A 20,979-nucleotide genomic window follows, 5' to 3' on the forward strand; every position below is an offset into this window, starting at 1 on the left:
CCGTATTTGGAAAAAATATGTCTCGTGGTGTGAAAACAGGAAATTTCCTGCAGTGGAATTTCAACTGAGACGTTTTCTCCTTTTTCTACAGTCAGGTGGGGATGTGGGCCTACGTTTGGGCTCCTTGAAAGTCCAGATTTCGGCCTTGTCCTTTTTCTTCCAGAAACAATTGGCTTCCCTCCCTGAGGTTCAGACGTTCTTGAAGGGGGTTCTGCACATCCAAATGCCCTTTGTGCCCCCCACGGCACCTTGGCATCTTATCGTGGTGTTGCGGTTTCTGCAACTGGACTGGTTTGAACCTTTAGAGGAGGTTGACGTTAAGTTTCTTACGTGGAAGACTGTTACACTGTTGGCCTTGGCTTCCGCAAGGCGTGTGTCCGAACTGAGGGCGTTGTCTCACAAAAGCTCCTATTTGGTTTTTCATGAGGATAGAGCTGAACTCAGAACTCCGTCAGCAATTTCTTCCTAAGGTGGTGTCTGCGTTTCATATCAACCAACCTATTGTGGTTCCGGTGCTTACTGACACCTCTGCTACCGCAAAGTCCCTGGATGTTGTGAGGGCTTTGGGGATCTACGTGAAGAGGACGGCTCGTCACAAAAAATTTGACTCGCTGTTTGTTCTCTATGATCCCAAGAAGATTGGGTGTCCTGCTTCAAAGCAGTCTATTGCTCTCTGGATCAGGCTTACTATCCAGCAGGCTTATTCATCAGCAGGATTGCCGGTTCCGAAAGTACAGGCCCACTCTACTAGGTCAGTGGGTTCTTCCTGGGCAGCTGCCCGGGGTGTCTCTGCTTTACAGCTCTGCCGAGCAGCTACTTGGTCAGGTTCAAACACGTTTGCTAAGTTCTACAAGTTCAATACTTTGGCCTCTGAGGACCTTCAGTTTGGTCAATCAGTTCTGCAGGAACCTCAGCACTCTCCCACCCGGTTTGGGAGCTTTGGTACATCCCCATGGTACTAATGTGGACCCCAGTATCCTCCAGGATGTAAGAGAAAATAGGATTTTAATTACCTACCAGTAAATACTTTTCTCGTAGTCCGTAGAGCAGGCATTCCCAACCACGGTCCTCGAGGCACACCAACAGTGCATGTTTTAGTGATATCCAGGCTTCAGCACAGATGACTTAATTAGTAGCTCAGTTAATTTGATTTAACCATCTGTGCTGCAGCATGGATATCACTAAAACCTGCACTGTTGGTGTGCCTTGAGGACCGTGGTTGGGAATGCCTGCCGTGGAGGATACTGGGCAACCGCCCAGTTCTTCATGTTTCCTGCCCTGTTACTTAGTTAATTCATGTTGTTGGTTCAGCTGTTGCTGTTCCTGTTCAGTTTGGTTAGCATGGCTTCCCTCTTGTTTGTGTGTGCTGGTTCGAATCTCACCACTGTTCAGTTAAATTCTTCTCTCGAAGTATGTCCATCACCTCGGGCACAGTTTCTAGAGTCTGGTAGGAGGGACATAGAGGGAGATGCCAGCCGACACTATTAATTTCTTAAAGTGCCCATGGTACTAATGTGGACCCCAGTATCCTCTACGGACTACGAGAAAAGGATTTACCAGTAGGTAATTAAAATCCTATTATTTTCCATGCAGGGTAAATACTGGCTGCTTTTGTATGTAGCCCACACATGCTAGACAGCTTTATTGTTACACTGCAAGTTTGGACACAACTCTGTCACATCTTCACGCCTACATCTCTTTGCACATGTTACATCTCCCCCCTGCAGTGCAACGTGGTTTTGGCTTTGTTTCCAACTCAGTATCACACTCTATACTGTATATTTTAGTAAATCGTTTCACATTCCGATTTTACATTAAATGTAATATTTAAAGTTTTGTTTCCAGCTTACTGTGATGTAGGGTCTTATTCCTTGGCCTGTGTTATTTCTGTCCCATACACAGCTGTACCGCTAGTTTAATGTTCATTTGTGTTTTATAGGTGCGTTTAATGCAGGAGTCTGTGCGCCGGATAATTGAGGCTGAGGAGTCTAAAATGGGTAATTATCATTGGAGATATGGAACATTGGGGCAGATGTATAAAGCCTGGAGAAGTGACAAAGCAGTGATAAGTGCAAGGTGATAACGCACCAGCCAGTCAGCTCCTAACTGTAAATTTACATATTGGAGCTGATTGGCTGGTGCGTTATCACTGCTTTATCACTTCTCCAGGCTTAATACATCTGCCCCATTGTCAGAGCTGCATTAATAATATATATTGTAAATCTATATTGTGTGGGACACATTGAGGGAAAGTTAAAAGGGCTAAAACTCCAACAGCCCTTCAGTCTTGAAAAAGTCCTGAGAGCTGACGGGATAAAACGCGTTGACATCATACCCTGCTGGAGTATCAGTTATCACACAATGACTTACTACCGCAATTAGTGCGCCTGCCACCTGCAGTCTTTCATCTCTCTGACAATTGGAAGCTTTACACTCCCACCTGCCAGGAGACAGTTCGTCTGCACCAACGCTAGTGCCTGCGCTGACAGTGTACGCCATGCTCCTGCTGAGCGGACATCTGGAGGGGTAATTATTGAGTGACTTTCCCGCTTGATCGGGTAAAAACACCATTGGGAAGTTATCCTGCACTGGACGCCAGTGGCAGGTGGATTGGATTCATTTCCCCTCTAAATTGAGTATCACGGGACTGCACCATTGTCATTGCTACTGGTACAAACCTGCAAACTGCTACCCGCAGCGGCTACTCACTTTAAGTGAAACTAAGCGCTCTATCAAACAGCTAAAGCGAATTAGCTGCTGATATTACACTGTCGTCACTGGATAATAATTCTTGATATTAGTATACTGACAGCTTCTACAATTTCAAGTGATACCGGTACTTCATTATTTTTATATATTTGCATGTTTCTATGAGTCAAGTGACTTGCTTTATTTTTATGCTAATTGTTACATTTGTGGTTGCTATAGTTGTATCAGCTGAGTAACAATCTGGTTCTGTGCATTTACATATGTATCTTTTCTAAATATATATTTGTATCTTTAAGCAAGTCTCTTGTATCAATTGAGTGAAAGCAAACACATTCATACATATACAATTTATATTTAGTACAATGGGGGTCATTCCGAGTTGTTCGCTCGTTATTTTTTTGTCGCAACGGAGCGATTAGTCGCTAATGCGCATGCGCAATGTCCGCAGTGCGACTGCGCCAAGTAAATTTGCTATGCAGTTAGGTATTTTACTCACGGCATTACGAGATTTTTTCTTCGTTCTGGTGATCGTAATGTGATTGACAGGAAGTGGGTGTTTCTGGGCGGAAACTGGCCGTTTTATGGGTTTGTGCGAAAAAACGCGGGAGTGGCTGGAGAAACGGGGGAGTGTCTGGGCGAACGCTGGGTGTGTTTGTGACGTCAAACCAGGAACGAAACTGACTGAACTGATCGCAGATGCCGAGTAAGTCTGGAGCTACTCAGAAACTGCTAAGAAGTGTCTATTCGCAATTCTGCTAATCTTTCGTTCGCAATTTTGATAAGCTAAGATTCACTCCCAGTAGGCGGCGGCTTAGCGTGTGCAAAGCTGCTAAAAGCAGCTTGCGAGCGAACAACTCGGAATGAGGGCCAATATATACTCTTTGCTAGTTCACCAGGCGCACTAATTATCTGTGTGCAACAGACTACTAAGCTTCTAAATAGCACGTTGGTACACGCAATCTGCGATCACATAAACACTCCTATCCTCTGAGTGATTGTCCGATCGCTGTGCATCCCGTGCACATGGAGCTAGTTTTAGTCACACTTCAATGTGATCAGAATGTCGACATCTTAGTTTTAAAGCAGGATATAAGATGGGATCTCCTCATCTGATCTTTGCAGGGACGTTTTATTCCGTCTATCAGCTAAGGCTCTTGCATACACACCTATGCAGTTAACGGGCCAATCAGCCAATATTGGGTGAGTGGCGCAGCGGAGTGTACCCAGATCTACTTATGTGGGCAGCCAGAATAGCAAACAAAAATGTTTCAAGTGTAGGACATTACAATGAAAATAATTTACTGGTCAGCACAAATTTTGAGTCTGGGTTCCGCATATCTGATTTTTTTTCTTCCACATTACTAATTAAAGAAAAAAATAGTTTCACCCAAAAAAGTTTGCTTTTGTTACTATCAGAATGAAATTACGGATTTTAAGAAAATGTCCCTATTTAATATCTTTATTGTATGTAAAAATAAAACAAACTTTTGTTATGAATTTAAATTACTTTTATTTACAATATTTTATTTTAAATAATCAACTACTGTAGCAGAATATATAAAGAAAAAGTTTAGAAATTAATATTTTTCGTATTTTTTCTGTGATTGTATGAACTTTCTTGTATTAGCCCCCAAATATAATCCCCAATCATACTCTCATTGTATTGCCCCTGATGATAACGTTCAAAGTCCATCACCTTGCTTTTCCGAATAGGCACCCATGTTATCTTTTCTGCATTTGTTTGTGTATGCTTAACTGTCTTTTGCCATGTGACAGGTCAAAGGGTTAGATCCTCCATTTTTGTTACTACTCACTTATCTGTGCTTGAGTTGCCGACAGGCTGTGTTAAGTCTCCTCTACCCCAGAGACTTATATATTATTTCTGTGCACTGTTTATTCTCATATTTGTTACATGTACAGTGATCTATTCTGCAGAACTACAGCTATATTATATGGACAATCATTCCAGTCTGTATTAATAAAAGGTTTACAGTTCCAGAAATCTCATTGTCTGTGCATTGAGAGATGGACATAGCTTAGTTATCTGAATACTTACACACTGCTTACGTGTAATGAGGGCAGAATACCACTTGCTTTCCCCCCGCTCTTACTTTCCCTTACTTATTAAAACACACTTCTCCTTATATTGTCATTCAAAAACTTTATTATTTATTGATCATTGTAAAAGGGACAAAAGCAAAGCTTTTAAAAAATAAACAAAGGTTTTGGTTATTTTTCGATATAGAGAATCAGAAAATAGTAATTGAAATAAAGACTCCAAAAAATATACGTTATTGTAAGAACTTACCATTGATAACGGTATTTCTCCAAAGTCCACAACTTACACAGGATAACAATGGGATATGATGAAGCGACAGCGGATTTGCACCAATCGGTCAAAGCTTTTCCGGCCTCCCAGCATGCAATGGGCCCGTCCATATATCCCCGCCTCCTTGCTCAGGCAAATCAGTTGTATTCCAGAGCTCAAGGCAGGAGCATCATAGATAGCCCTGATCAGGCAATAAGAACACACATGCACACCCTTCCGTACAAGAAGGAAGAGGTTAGTGAGTAAAAGGATCCTCAAATCAGATGCGTCATGGTGGGAACCCTGTGGATCCTGTGGACTTAGGAGAAATACCGTTATCAACGGTAAGTTCTTACCATAACGGATATTTCTCCGGCACGGTCCACAGGATAACAATGGGATTTCCCAAAGCAATTTAGTGGTGGGGATGCTCCTGATTGGACAGGAGAATCCTTCGCCCGAATTCAGTGTCACGAGAGGCAAAGGTATCCAAGTCATAATGTCTAATGAATGTGTTAATGGAAGACCATGTGGCTGCCTTAATATCTGTTCTGCTGAAGCACCACGTTGTGCTGCCCATGATGGACCTACCTTACGAGTAGAGTGAGCAGAGACCTTAGCCGGAACAGGGAGATCAGCCTGAGAATATGCTTCGAAGCCATCTTGCCAGTGTCTGCTTATCAGCAGGCCATCCTCTCGTGTGAAATCCATAGAGAATGAAGAGAGAATCTGTCTTTCTGAAGGCACTGGTACGATCCACGTAGATCCTTGATGCACAGACCACATCCAGTGATGCATCTCCCGCAGAAAAGCCCGGTACCTGGAAAGCCGGGACTACAATTTCCTCATTAAGGTGGAATTTAGACACCACCTTCGGAAGATACCCAGGTCTAGTTCTGAGAACTGCTTTATCTGGATAAAAAAATCAGAAATGGGGAACGACATGACAATGCCCCTAAATCTGATACTCTTCTAGCTAGCGCCATAGCCAGTAGAAAGAGAACTTTAGCTGTCAACCATTTAAAATCCACTTTATTAAGTGGTTCAAACGGGGCAACTTGAAGGGCTTTCAAGACTAGACTTAAGTCCCAAGACACTGTAGGAGGAACAAAGTTGAATGCGCAGCATTCCCTGAAAAAAAGTACGCACATCCTGTAAATTGGCAATTTTCTTTTGGAACCATACAGTCAATGCAGACACTTGCACTCTCAAGGTAGCCACCTTCAAACCTTTATCCATTCCTGCCTAAAGGAATGCAAAGACCCTGGAAACGCCGAAAGACTTAAGGTCCATTTTCCGTTCACTGCACCAATGAATATAGGTTTGCCATATTCGGTGATAAATGCGAGCTGAGGAAGGTTTCCTTGTTCTGAGCATAGTTTGAATTACCTGTTGTGAGAATCCTCTTGACTTTAGGATAGAGGTTTCAAGAGCTACGCCGTCAAAGACAATCGATCCAGATTTCTGTGATAACAAGGCATCAGTAGATCTGGACATTGACGGAGCAGAAGTGGAACATCCATCGACATCCTCTGCAGATCTGTGTACCAATGCATTCTGGGCCAAGCCGGAGCGATTAGTATCACGGCACCTTTTCCTTGCTTTATCTTTCTCACCACCCTGGGTAATAGGGTGATTGGAGGAAACACATAAGCCAGATGAAAATCCCATCTTACCGATAGGGCATCCACAAAGATCCCTCTGGGATCCTTTGTTCTTGACCCGTATGCGAGCACTTTGTTGTTCAGATGGGACGCCATGAGATCTATCTCTGGCAAACCCCACTTGTCTACTAGAGTCTGGAAGACCTCCGGATGTAGAGCCCATTCGCTTGCCTGAATGGCGTGTAGACTGAGAAAGTCCGCTTCCCAGTTTAGAACTCCCGCAACCAACACTGCAGACAAGGCTGGAATATGAAGTTCTACCCACTTTAGTATGCGACTTACCTCCTTCATCACTTTTCGGCTGCGAGTTCCTCCCTGATGGTTGAGGTACGCTACTGCCGTCGCATTGTCCGTGCGGATCTGGACTGGTTTTCCCCTGAAGAATGTCCTTGCCTGAATCAGTGCCATGTATATGGCCCAAAGTTCCAATATATTTAATGGCAGGCAACTTTCTTCCTTGGTCCATTGCCCCTGAAAACACAACCTTCCTGACACTGCTCCCCAGCCCTGGAGACTGGCATCTGTCATCAGAATTTCCCAATATGATATCCAAAAGGGTCTCCCCTTGTCCAGATGGGATGTCTGTAGTCACCAGGTTAATGACCTTCTTACTTCTGTCGTAAGAACCATAGTCTGTGTTTTTATCGTCTGATGCAACCCATTCCATTTGGCAAGAATCAGACGCTGCAGAGGTGAATTGTGCATACTCGAGTGGAATTGTGCATACTCCACCATGTCGAATGTTGACACCATGAAACCCATCACGCACATTGCTGCGTGAATGGGTACCTTTTCACTGTGTAACAAGTCCTGAATCCTTGACTAAAACTTGGATATCTTGTTCAGAGGTAAAATTACTCTCTGAAGACTTGAATCCAGTACAGCCCCCAAGTGAGTTATCCACTGTGATGTAACCAGAGACTATTTTGCCCAATTTATGAGCCACCCGTGGTTCTGCAGACACGTTATTGTCTGTTGCAGATGACATAAGAGAGCAATTCCTGCATCTGTGCCAGGGATAAAAAATCGTCGAGGTATAGAAATATTCTTATCCCCTGTTTACGGAGATAAGCTGCCATTACCACCATAATCTTGATAAATACTCTGGGAGCTGTGGCTGGAACTTAAAATTCTGTTGGAGGATAGCGAACCTGAGATAGCACTGATGGGACAGTGCTATGGGAACATGTACATAAGCATCCTGTATATCCAGGGCTACCATATAATCCCCTGGCTCCAAAATGATGGAACGTAATGTCTCCATGTGAAACCGAGGTACCCAAATGTATTTGTTCAGTACTTTGAGATTGAGAATGGACCGAAATTACCCATTCGGCTTCTGAACTAAAAACAGGTTGGAGTAAAAACCCTGTCCTCGTTGTGCAGGAGGAACTGGAATGACTACTCCTGACTCAAGCAATTTCTGAACTGCCTCTAACAAAGCCCTGGCCTTCGTCTCTACCCAAGACAGGCTGGTACAAAAAAACCTTCGAGGAGGGTGCTTCTTGAAGGCAAAAGCATAACCTATAAATACCGCTTCCTGCACCCAGGCATCTGTTGTAGACTGCTGCCAGATCTGTGCAAACTAAAGAAGTCCCCCCCAGGTGGAGTCCCGCACCATCAGGCTGATGGCTTATTATCTGTTTTCCCAACCGGTCCTCTGGTAGCCCAATGCTTTTTAGTCTTACCAGACTTCTTGTATTGGAGCTGCTTGCTATCACTTTTTTCCTTTAGCTTTTCCTTGAGACCGAAAGGGCCGAAAAGCCGGAACTTTAGGTTTGAAATTGTATGTGGAAGGAAACTTGACCTTCTTGGAGTCTGCTTCTGACTCCAGAATATCTGTCAATTCTTTACCAAAAAGAATATCTCCAGAAATGGGCAAAGATTCCAAAACCTTCTTAGATTCTGAATCCGCTTTCCACGTACGTAGCCAAACTGCTCTGCGAGCAGCTGTTGTTGAAGCTGATGCCCAGGAGGCAATAGTACCCATATCTAATGCTGCTTCTTCCAAGAACATTGCAGCCTGTTTTATATGTGCTATATGGGATTTTTGCTCTCTAGAAGCTATTGAAAAATCCCCCTCCAGTGCATCAGCCCAGGCAGTCACTGCCTTTGCCATCCAAGCTGAAGCCGTGGCTGGCCTTATGACTTTCCCAGACAGGGAAAAAAAAATTTTTAGAAAACCATCCACTCTCCTATCCGCCACATAATTTAATGAAGTTGAAGGCAAAGGTAATGTAGATTTTCGCACTTATCGAATTACATGCATATCTACTTTAGGAGCCACCTCCCTTTTTAAACAATCCCCAGCTGGAAGAGGATAATTGGAATTCCATTTCTTAGGAATTCTAAACTTCTTATTGGTCGAAGCCCAAGCCTCTTCCATAATTTCCATCAGCTGATCTGACCCTGGAAACTCAGTCTTAACTGTTTTGGGACGTTTAAACACAGGTGCCTTGGTTTTTAACACAGGCTCTGCTGAATCCTCTAAGGATAGAATGGCTTTCATTGCTTTTATTAACTCCGCTATATCCACTGAGCTGAGACCTTCCTCCTCCTCTTCGTATGCCGAAGTAGAATTAATTGAGCTTTCATCTTCCGATGAATCCTCATCTGAATCATGTGTAGCCTGTGAGGATGAAAATTTACTTACCACCTGCTTATCAGCTTGTTTCTTTTGAGAGGCTGCTGCTGGAAGTGATACACCATAGGTGGGGAGCTGCATGTAAGGGTTAATAGTGTAACCTATCCCTGGTACAGGAGTTGGAGGAATTATCCGTTCAGCTATAATGGATAAAGTCTGTGCAAACATAGCCCAAGGTGGATCCATCTGCATCTGAATCTGCCTTGTATTTTTCAATAACCCCTGGTGAAAGGTAAAACAATTTGCACACAAACCATCCTGAACCAGATCTTGAGAGGATAACACAGCTTTGCAAGACAAACATGATATGAGTGTTGGTGTTGCTGTGAGTGTACCTTCCTCCCCTTTGCCGCTCTTAGACATGATAAATGATCAACACTTCCACAGTGTACTACACAATTTGTGACTGTAATCACTTTAAACTTCTTAAAGTGACATACAATCCGACCCTACCCTACCCATGCACCAGCATTGAGGATCGGAATAAAACAAACTGACAAATATATAGAGACTTAGTGCTGTATTACCCATACTCAGTAGAGTGGGGTACAGGGAGACTCACCTCGCTTCCAGGACCGATCAGTACGTTAGTGAACGCTGAGTGGATCCAGACGCTACTAGTGTACACTGCCGCTCCATGAACCTATAGTGAACACAGACGCTCAGTGAACGCCGACGCGCCAGTCACACAGCCGCCTATGCTGCGACGGGGTCCCCTTCGTGTACAGCGTCTGAGACGGAAGCGGGAAACAGTTCATGGCGGAAGACTTGGAGGAAACTGGTCATAAACTGGGGCGAGGGGCGACCAGGAGAGCGTCTAACTCCCCACTGCGGACATCAACCCTAGAGATCGCGGCCTCATCCTATTCCTGGAGCCTCTGAGCCCTAAGGCCTAGCGCTGGTGCAACCGTGGTGGCAGCCGCGTCAACGACTGTTTGGTAGTCTCCTCCCAAAACAGTGCAGCTGTGTCCGTATTCCCTTACTAAGTGGAACTGATGCCGTACCTTCTCCCCATGCTCCGGCCACAGCCTGGTAACGTCTGCTGGACCTGCTAGTATATCCGACAGAGACGCCCGCTGAAACAGCACTGTACTCGTGGGTAAGCGTTGTTGCGACCCGGTGGAGAGTTGTTGGAGCGACTCTTTCTAAGGTACGTATAAGACACTGTTTAGAAAAATCACTCAAGAAAAAAATAGTAAGACTATAAAAATAAAATAAGAAAGCTTAAGGCTGCTAAAACCCAGCAGCCCTCTGACCATGGTCCGGTTCCTGCCGCACCAAACAAAAAACTGATTTGCCTGATCAAGGAGGCGGGGATATATGGACGGGCCTGTTGCATGCTGGGTGGTCGGAAAAGCTTTGACCGATTGGTGCAAATCCGCTGTCACTTCATCATATCTCATTGTTATCCTGTGGATAACCTGTGGACTCTGCCGGGAAAAAAAAAAAATTTGGGTTGACCGGTGTAATGTTTGTGTCATTTTCTCTTTGTAATCATTGCTCTGATTTTAAAATGAAAGGAGATCGTTAAAAATAACTGTAGATGCAATTTGAAAATTATATTTTTGGATTTATGGAAATCCCATTGAAAGAGTCCATCCAAGTGAGCCGCCTGTTGTGGAGAAAATCCTTACTGTTATTTTGCTAGAAATCACCCATCGTAATTCGTCATTTGTAGTAAAAGGAAGAAAAAAACTGAGACCAACCAAAACTGCATCTCTACAGCAATGAGCCGCTGCAACGTTGCTGTCCCAGGTACCATTTCCTATAGCTTCCCAGGACCCAGTGACTTGCACTAGTTCAAGTGTTCTTCAAGCACTTCAGTGTTTCTTTATGCATTGTGTTCTAATGCAAATCTTGCCTTTAATCATTTTCACCAAAAATTAACCTCCCAAAAAAAATATTTTTTTTAAACATGCAATTTTATTTAAAAAAAAACCATAAGAGTATGTTTCATGGCTTTTCATATCTAATTTCCTTTAATCTTTTTCAGGCTTGATAATACTTAATGCCTGGTATGGTAAATTTGTCACCGACAACAGCCGAAGAAATGAGAAAGTGAAAGTGATTGACGTGACTGTACCCTTACAGTGTTTAGTGAAAGACTCTAAATTAATCCTCACAGAGGCTTCAAAGGTGAGTCTCTTTATTCCGTCACTATATATATATATATATATATATATATATATATATACACACATATACGTGAGGCATTGGTTCCTAGTGAGCCTATCTGCTCATTTCAGAAGTCCTGGCCCCTCACACCCTGATAAACAGACCCCCTTTCCTGCCCTGCGTATCAACTATACAGAGTCCTCTTTGAAGAATTATACCGGTATAATACAGAGCTGATTCTGTGTACACAGCAAACCCCAATCTGGTGTCTATTATGCAGTACTTGTGTGTAAAACCGTAGCTAATACATTATATAAAACAGTGTTGCAACCTCTGATGGCTAGTGTTTATAGCGTTCCATCCATGTCTCAGGGCTAGTGTGTAATGGACCTCCAATCTCTGGTGGCTAGTGTATAGTCTGGTACTCTCTAGTGCAGTGGTGCTCAACTCCAGTCTTCAGTTACCCCACAACAGGTCGTGTTTTCAGGATTTCTGCTTGTGGTAACCAACAAATAATTATCTCACCTGTGCATGATTCAAGAAATCCAGAAAACATGACCTGGTGGGAGTATTTGAGGACTGGAGTTGAGAACCACTGCTCTGGTGGCGATAGTGTATAGGGACCCCAAAACTATGGTAGCTAGTGTATGTAGCATACCTTTCATATCTGAGGGCTTGTGTATAATGGACCTCTAATCTCTGGTGACTATTCTGTGTAGCGTACGTTCCATGTCTCAAGGCTAGTATACAGGGGAGGATCCAGAACAAAATAATGGGGGGCACTATGACAGGGGAAGGAGTGTGATTTGTGCGCACAAGAGTACTTCTGGGGAAAATGGGTGTGGCTTTGCAACAAGCGGCGTGATCTCCAAGGGAATGCCATATCTATATTACTGGGAGAGGGTGATGCCTTGAAGAGACAGAGGGTGACAGGAAAAAGAGGATGGTGGGGAGACAGTGACACAGGGGAGAAACAGAGGGTGAGGCAGTGGGAGACGGAAAGGCAGTGGGTGATGCCATGGGGAGGCAGTGAGTGATGCCAGGGAATGGGTGACAGGGGGAGGCAGTGGGTGATGCCATGGAATGGGTGACAGGGGGAGGAAGTGGGTGCCAGGAGAGAGTGATGTGGAGATAGTAACACCAGAGAGAGTTAGTGGGTGACAGAGGAAGTAGTAGGTGGCAGGGAGAGGCAGTGACAGCAGAGAGGCAGTAGGTGACCATGGAAAGCAATGGGTGACTGGTAGGCCAATAAATGCAGATTTGCCGGTAATTATAAAAAGCCTGGGATTTGAGTTATTTGTCACCTCCTTGTCTCTCCCTGAGCTGGAGAGTTACTAAGAAAGTTATATCTCTCAGGATTTTGGCAACACTTGCTGGTCTTCCTGTCCCTCGTTGTACAATCACTCACAGCAGCAGTATACTGTAGCCCTGCGGAGACCGACTCCCGCGACCGCAACTCCCCCTGCGACCTTCTCCTTCCCTGCCACTCCTAGATGCAGCGCTGCCCCCTGATCCGGCACCTAGAGGAATGGAGCGCAGAGCATGGAGAAGCAAACTTTACAGAGTGCGGGGGCAGCCCGAGTGCGCGATAAATAAATAAATTAAAAAATGATTTTAAATGACAGGCTGCCCCCCCCACTGAATCCGCCACTGCTAGTATACAATGGACCTACAATCTCTGGTGGCTAGTGTATATATGCTTTGTACACTAGCCATCCAATATTGGAAGTCTGCTTTGTACACTAGCCCCCAAGAGGCCTGCTTTTGCACACTAGCCACCAGGAGTCCTGCTTCTCTACACTAGCCACCAGGAGGCCTGCTTCTCTACACCAGCCACCAAGGAGGCCTGCTTCTCTGCACTAGACACCAGGAGGCCTGCTTCTCTGCACTAGCCACCAGAAAGCCTGCTTCTCTGCACAAAGCCAGCAGTAGGCCTGCTTTTCTACACTAGCCAACAGGAGGCCTGCTTTTCTACACTAGCCACCAGGAGTCCTGCTTCTCTACACTAGCCATCAGGAGGCCTGCTTCTCTACACCAGCCACCAAGGAGGCCTGCTTCTCTGCACTAGCCACCAGGAGGCCTGCTTCTCTGCACTAGCCACCAGGAAGCCTGCTTCTCTGCACAAAGCCAGCAGGAGGCCTGCTTTTCTACACTAGCCAACAGGAGGCCTGCTTTTCTATACTAGCCAACAGGAGGCCTGCTTTTCTACACTAGCCAGCAGGAGGCCTGCTTTTCTACACTAGCCAACAGGAGGCCTGCTTTTCTACGCCAGTAGTTATTGGAGCCGGCATACTACCCACCTTTGCATGATAACCAAAAAATGTGGCTCTGTTTTGCTTTGTCTACAAACCACCTGATAACACTGTAATGTCCAGAATGAGGCACACAATGAGCCCTGTTTATCCAATTGTTTTGGGCCTCAAGATTTCAGAGAGTGGCTCTCTTACCTTTGATCTGTCTGGTGCATGTTTTACCAAGCATTTGTCAGAGAGGTTGCTTATAGCTTCCAGTGGTCTCTGCACCAGGATTCCATGGTATCGCTTGTTACATATCATTAATAAGCATCTCTGTTCCTTCTTAGGCTGGTCTGCCTGGGTTCTATGATCCATGTGTCGGGGAGGATAAAAACCTAAAGATCCTCTACCAGTTCCGGGGAGTCCTCCACCAAGTCATGTCCGGGGACAGTGAGGCACTTAGGATACCAAAGCAGTGTGAGTTACCATTTATCTGAGGCTATTATCTGACATATCTGGGGGAAAGGTGGCAAGCAAAAGGGTTTTCTTAGGTTGTCATCACATGGCTATCTTTCTCCGGCGGTGAGGTAAGCGAGGCACCAGATCGTGACACACAGGAAAAGCGTCATGGTCTCCTCACGCAATTGGCGGTATTTAGAAGGCTATGGTCATTTCTTGCACTCTGCTTATTAGATGTTCAGCATGTGAAGACCGCTGTAGATTGTACTGGTATACTATCCACATGGCAGCTGTTCCATTGGTGCTTCCATAACTGAAGCTGAAATGGAGAATAAATAAGAGTAATCCCTTTTTCAGAATTTTTCTTAATTAAGGGGCCTTGAATGCCAGACCACAGCACAAAGTAATCATGCCTGAATGATCATACCTTTAAATGCATGTACTGTTTCCAGCATAAGAGCAAATGGGAAGAGGTCAGCATCCTGGCAGTCGGGATGCCGGCGGTCAGGTGACCAATGCCGGAATCCCGGCACCGGAACACAGACCGCTGACATCCTGACCTTAAGTATTGGGGTCAGTGTTGGGGTTAGGCACTGGGGAAGGGGGGGGGGGGGGGGGGTGGCGGGGGGTTTATCTTTACAGCTGCTGCAGGAAAACACATGTTCTGGAGTAGATCTTTTTTTCTCATGCCAGGTATCTGACACTGCATGGCATATTGAGGCTAGCTGTGTGAGGACACATCTGTATGTTAATTTTGTCACCTTGTCTTTCTAGAACCATTCTTGCCCCATAGAGATCTAGAACCTGAACCATTACAGTACGACCTGTTAAATCAATTTAACCCAGTTACCTAAAGCCGGCATGTGACTCACAGCAGAGTACTGTTTTATTGCTACAGGACTGGGCGGATTCAGCCCACCTTCTCTATGACCTCCCAACATGTTCAACCTCCTCTTATGTATTAGACACCATCTTGCGCACCCCTCTCTATCAGCTACATGAAGAGAGTGTTGTCCAAATCAAATTTCTGTCTATAACAAATCGAAAACTAGATCCCACTATGTGACTATGGATATAGGATTTCATAGACCATTCTCCATTTACATTGGGAATTGCTAGTTGAAATGCTGAATCTCCTCGCCCCCCCCCCCCCCCCCCCCCCCCCTTGCCCGGTAGAGTGCTGTCCTTTAGGCCGCCTGGGAGAGGCCTGGTTCTACTTTATCCTTCTGCCTGATCTGAATATCCTGGACCTATTAACATTCCTATACAGAAATAACCCTGATCACTCATGAGGAGATAACTGACCGCTCTAATCCCAGCTCACCGAAATCCGGGATTCCACATCTAGCCCTCCTGCCTTGTGTAACATTGTGTGAAATGCTCCTTATTCCTCTCTTTCAGCTCACAAGATAGATGCAGACGGCTAGCCACCTTTTCCGAGATAAAGACAGCCTTCAGAAGACAAAAACATCCTGTTCTGGAATAGTTTCGGTCGGATTATCTGCTCTGGAATCTGAAAAATCCAAGAGGACTTTTTTTGTTTTGTTTTTTATTAAAAAGAAACCAAACATTATATCTACTGAATAAGAATGTCAAATTAATATATCTTTATATAACGACCATACACTGATACAATTGGCTCTTCTTTTGCCATAGCCATATGACATTTGGTTTTATGGAAGAATGCAAGTGATTGGGCCATCTATTCGTGTCATCAAGGACCGTTACCGCCGTATATTATCTGGTCACCTGGTTTTACCAAATCTGGGTTCTGTTCAAAAGGCCTTTAGTGGAGACTGTTACTCATGGGTTCCTATAGTCTAATGTACCCCCTGCAATGGAGAAGCCATTATTTTGACATATATATAAAATATATGTAAAATATATATAAATGCGTCTGTGGCATACCAAATGAAGCAGCCATTTGTGAGACATACAGTATACAGGAGGGTACGTGGGTTTTGCTTACTATTACATTTTGCATAGGCACCAAGCAGACTTGGAAATGGCCCAGCTCACCCATCCAGAGCGTGTGCCACAAGTGATGCGTTAATTGTCCACAGAAATGAATGATACCTATTTATAGCCCATGTGGTCTGAATTTATTAAAATATGTTTTATATAATTTTATGTTGTTGTTTTCCTCCCCCCGACCAAGCCAAACACAGACAATTCCATTACAAGCTTTGACCTGAGACACCGGTATTGCATTATGCAGAGACGTGGGTGCATATTTATTGAAAACGTACATACAGTTTTTATTAGGTTTTTCTAATTGCGTATCTAGCGGATGGCATTTGCCGAGTGTCTCTTTCTCCAGCATTTCCAGCATAACCCGGTGGCAGTTGTGTGGAGACAGATGAGGCAATTTAATCTGGCAGCAGCCCTGCCCCACCGGATTTCTTATTGCCTTTTTCTCATTATCATCTCCCTGTTCCACGGAGCAGCTTGTTGTGTTTTGTTTAAACCAAGGCGACACAATCCCTCAGGGCCTTGTGATGTGTTTATGCAGGCTGTGATCCTGTAGGCAGAGAATAGAATACTTTACGTGTATATGTGAGTGGGCTCCCCTGGTATAGCCACAGGGCTTTCTCCCGTATAATGTGAGCTTTCATTAACTGATCCGCAGCAATCCCTACACGCTGTGCTGATTCTTTCCTGGTACTTTACATAGAAGATTTTCCATATTGGACCCACCAAAAGGGACTAGACCAGAGAGATGCATGGAGAATGATTTTCTACTTCCCATGCCACCAACATGAAATAAATACATTGCAAAATAAAACAGCTTATTTTTCAAAGTCTTGTTGATTATTTGACAATTGCGTTCTGATTGCGCAACAGGAGACTGCAAGCAGCGAATACATTTACTGACGCTGCACCTTTCTGCATTGTTCCTGTGTACTGGTGTAGTGCACCTTGTGTAGCTGCTGTTATAGCATGGTGCAGCAGGTGTGTAATATGAGGCAGGCGGGGAAAGGTTTGATTATTGATGGGGCTTTAATCTTCAGGGCACTTCGGTTTGTACATCTTCAGGTTTTCCTGTTACTGAATACATGGTCTCCCTTCTGTGCTTTTCAGTCATGTAGTTAAAGCATTAGTTCAGTTGTCTACATATGTTGCACTTGGATAAGACACAAAGCTGGTCTGTGGTTGAGCTGTCATGGCCGAAGGAAATTTAACAACTTTTGCTGATAAGAATACGTTGGTAACAAACACGGGGTACACAGAAATAATAGAAACATTGTACAAGTTATCAGTGTTTATTTCCTTTACTATGACAAATGTAGCCATAGTGGCTCCTCTCCGCATATACCCCAAACAGGCTGGGAGGGGTGATTGTTTTTAGCTGAACAGTAATCGTGTCACCCATAGCGCAATAAGTGCATGCCTCACTATTATAGTCTGTGACCACTGGCTGCCTGAGCAGTGTACAGTGATTGAGCAGGGGAACACAATGACAGGTTTGGGAAGCATGTACTGATCAGCAAATAATTTGACTTGGTGTCTACTGCAGCTGTTGTAAGTTGTGCATGTTCAGTTCACAAGCAGATACGTCAATACACCGTCCGCAACATGACACATTGTTTTAATAGGTGAAGACTACCAAATGTAACATTGCTGTCCAGTTGAGGACAAAACAGTAATAAAACAATGGGTAGTGACAGACATACAAATAGGTAGGAGGGCCCTGCTCGCAGGCTTATAATCTACAGGAAAATAGGCATTGATGCACAAGGATAAGTGCTACATATTGCATAATGGTCCAGCCAGACTGCAGAGGCTGTATTATCCAGCCACACAGGTATGTTGGCCTGGGGTCAGTGTGTGAGTGTAGAAAGATAATGTATGTATAGGTATGTGTTGCCTGTGTAGTGTGGAGGTAATTGGTAGCATAGTTTATGGAGATTACCCTGGATGGTTCATAGATCATATGATTTGATGGCTGATAAAAACCACTTGGCCCATCTAGTCTGCCCTAAACACATGAACACGCACACACACGCTAGGGTTCTTTCCCTTTTTTTCTCTTATGTCCTAGAGGATACTGGGGTTCTGTTTAGTACCATGGGGTATAGACCCCACTAGGAGCCATGGGCACTTTAAGAATTTGATAGTGTGGGCTGGCTCCTCCCTCTATGCTCCTCCTACCAGACTCAGTTTAGAAAATGTGCCCGGAGGAGCCGGTCACGCTTATGGAAGCTCCTGAAGAGTTTTCTGCATTTATTTTATATGTGTGTCATTTTCAGGCAGGGCTGGTTGGCACCAGCCTGCCTGGTTCGTGGGGGGGGGGGGGGGGGGGGCAAACTTCCAAAGGGTTAATGGTCCCCGCTGACAGGACACTGAGCTCCTGAGGGAACTAATCACAAGCCCCGCCACGGCGAGCATACATTCCCACAGCACATCGCCACCCCTAACAGAGCCAGAAGAGTGGTGAGTATTAAGGTGGCATGAGGGTACGGAGACGCACGGCTTCTAACCGGGGCGGAATGCGTCTCCAGACACAGTACACAGCTGCGTCTCAGTACACTGTACACAGTACCCATACTGGCAAAAACAGCCTAAAAATGGTTTTCTCTCCATTTTAAGCAACAGATTACATCAGCCAGTATAAAAAAAGCGGGAAGACCGCTCGCCATTGAAGGGGCGAGGATTCACTATGAGAGGATCCAGCAGCTCACCAGCGCCATTTTCCCTCTGCAGTGGACACAGATGCTGACTGACAGACGTGCAGCTCCTTTAGTGTGACTCCAGATTACCTCAGCGGTACCAGGGGGTCATAGCAAGGGGGGAGCGATTATTAGTGTACTAAGTCCCCTATCACGGTCCTTAGTCTGCAACCTGGCTACGCTTGGCATTAGCGATAAGGGCGCGGTGGGGGCTGGCCCCAAATTGCTCTGTATCTCCCTGAAGGGTTCTTTGTGGGTTAATTGTGCTTAACCTTTTTCCTGTGTGTGTGTCTGTGCTGTCACATTTACATTATGTCAGGCAAAGAGTGTGTTTCTTGTACAGCGGAGTGTTCCTATTCACCGGGGGACTCACTACTGGGAGGGCAGTGCACCTTCCCAGAATAGCGGGACTGAACCGGTATGGGTTATATCCATTAAGGGAATGATCTCAAATATTTCTACAAAGCTACCCCGCAATAAGAAAGAGACGCAATACTTAAGACAGACTGTGGATGAGTTTATGAATGGAGACTCAGTCCCCAAACCAGCGTCTCAATCCCCTCCCATTTGTCCGCAAAAACTATCTATCCCATATCCTGCAGTCTGACTCTGACTGGTCAGACATGGAGGAGGGTGAAGTGGATATGGAGGGGGGGGGATGCCTCTATGTCACGGAATAGAGTCTCTTATAGAGGCTATCAGAGATGTTCTGCAAATTCCTAATAAGGTGTCAGAGGAGTGTGAGGAATCTTATTTTAATGTAAAAAAGAAGTCCTCAGTTACTTCCTGCGTCAAAGGAATTAAATACCCTGTTGAAGAACCGTGGGTTAATCCTGATAAGAAATTTCTCTCTCTCATCTTTACCTTTTCCTCTGGAGGATAGGAAAAAATGGGATAATCCACCGATAGTGGACGCATCAGTCTCTAGGCTGTCACGTAAAATTGTATTGCCTGTCCCTGGTGCGGTCTCCCTAAAGGATACGGCTGATCGTAAATTGAGACTACACTCAAATCATTATACACAGCTGCTGGGGTGGTCCAGAGAGTCATTATTGCATGTGCGTGGATCATTAAAGCAATTGCTAAATGTTCAGGTAACCTAATTGAGGGGTTAGATTCCTTGTCTAGGGGGGATGTTGTTTTACTCCTGCAGCATATACAGGACTCTGCGAACTTTATGGTGGAAGCCATAAAAGAGAGATTGGTTTGCTTAATGCACGCACCACCGCTATGGCAGTGTCAGCACGCAGGGGCTTGTGGCTACGCCAGTGGACTGCTGATGCGGACTCCAGGAAAGTCGTTGAAGGCCTACAATTCAAAGGAGAGGCCTTGTTTGGAAATAAACTAGATAAATGGATCTCCAAAGCTACTGCGGGTAAGTCTACATATCTTCCTTCCGCAGCTCCCCGATCTAGGAAAGCTTATTCAGCTTCATATTCACAGTCATTTCGGACAGCCAAAATTAAGGGAAAATCCAGAGGTGCTTCTACGGCCTCCGAGAGGCTCAAGAGGTAAACCACGCAAACCAGCAACTACAGGTGTTCAGGAACAGAGCTCAGGTTATGCTTCCTCAAAGCTTTCAGCATGACTGTGGACCGCGAGGCCTGGAGGTCTATCAGGTGGGAGCCCAACTACTATTCTTAAGTCACATCTGGTAAAGTTCATGCCGGGATCCCTGGGTAATCTTATTTCCCAGGGCTACAGACTGGAGTTCCAAGAGCTCCCACCTCACAGATTCTTCAAATCAGGTTTATCAGTTTCACAAGAGGCAAGTATAACTACAGCAGGCCATCCAAACACTGGTACAAACTCAAGTCAATGTTCCAGTTCCACCTCATCTACACAACAAAGGGTACTATTCTAACTAATTTGTAGTACCGAAACCGGACGGTTCGGTACGACCAATTCTGAACCTCAAGTCCTTGAACCCGTTTTTAAGAGTGTTCAAGATGGAGTCTCTGAGAGCGGTGATCTCAGGTCTGGAGGAAGGGGATTTCCTTGTGTCTCTGGATATCGAGGATGCCTACCTTCACATTCCGATCTGGCCGCCTCACCAGGCTTATCTACGGTTTGCACTACAGGACTGTCACTACCAGTTCCAGGCCCTGCAATTTGGTCTCTCCAGGGCACCGAGGGTGTTCACCAAAGTGATGGCAGAGATGATGTTTATACTCCG

The 20,979-nt window shown here is 45.0% G+C and overlaps 1 protein-coding gene across 1 annotated transcript in view; it reads left to right on the forward strand.

The window, feature by feature from the left end:
- DNAJC11 (DnaJ heat shock protein family (Hsp40) member C11) overlaps positions 1 to 16,258 on the forward strand; it is a 298,464-nt gene extending 282,206 nt beyond the window's left edge. Inside the window, exons 13-16 of the mRNA XM_063943394.1 lie at positions 1,940 to 1,997; positions 11,319 to 11,461; positions 14,022 to 14,151; positions 15,535 to 16,258. Of these exons, the coding sequence (XP_063799464.1) occupies positions 1,940 to 1,997; positions 11,319 to 11,461; positions 14,022 to 14,151; positions 15,535 to 15,560 (357 nt within the window). The 3' untranslated portion in view covers positions 15,561 to 16,258. The remainder of the gene's footprint in view (positions 1 to 1,939; positions 1,998 to 11,318; positions 11,462 to 14,021; positions 14,152 to 15,534) is intronic.
- The last annotated feature ends 4,721 nt before the right edge of the window (positions 16,259 to 20,979 follow it).

This window comes from Pseudophryne corroboree, chromosome 10, assembly GCF_028390025.1.
Source record: "Pseudophryne corroboree isolate aPseCor3 chromosome 10, aPseCor3.hap2, whole genome shotgun sequence".
In the NCBI taxonomy this organism is placed as follows: Eukaryota; Metazoa; Chordata; class Amphibia; order Anura; family Myobatrachidae; genus Pseudophryne; species Pseudophryne corroboree.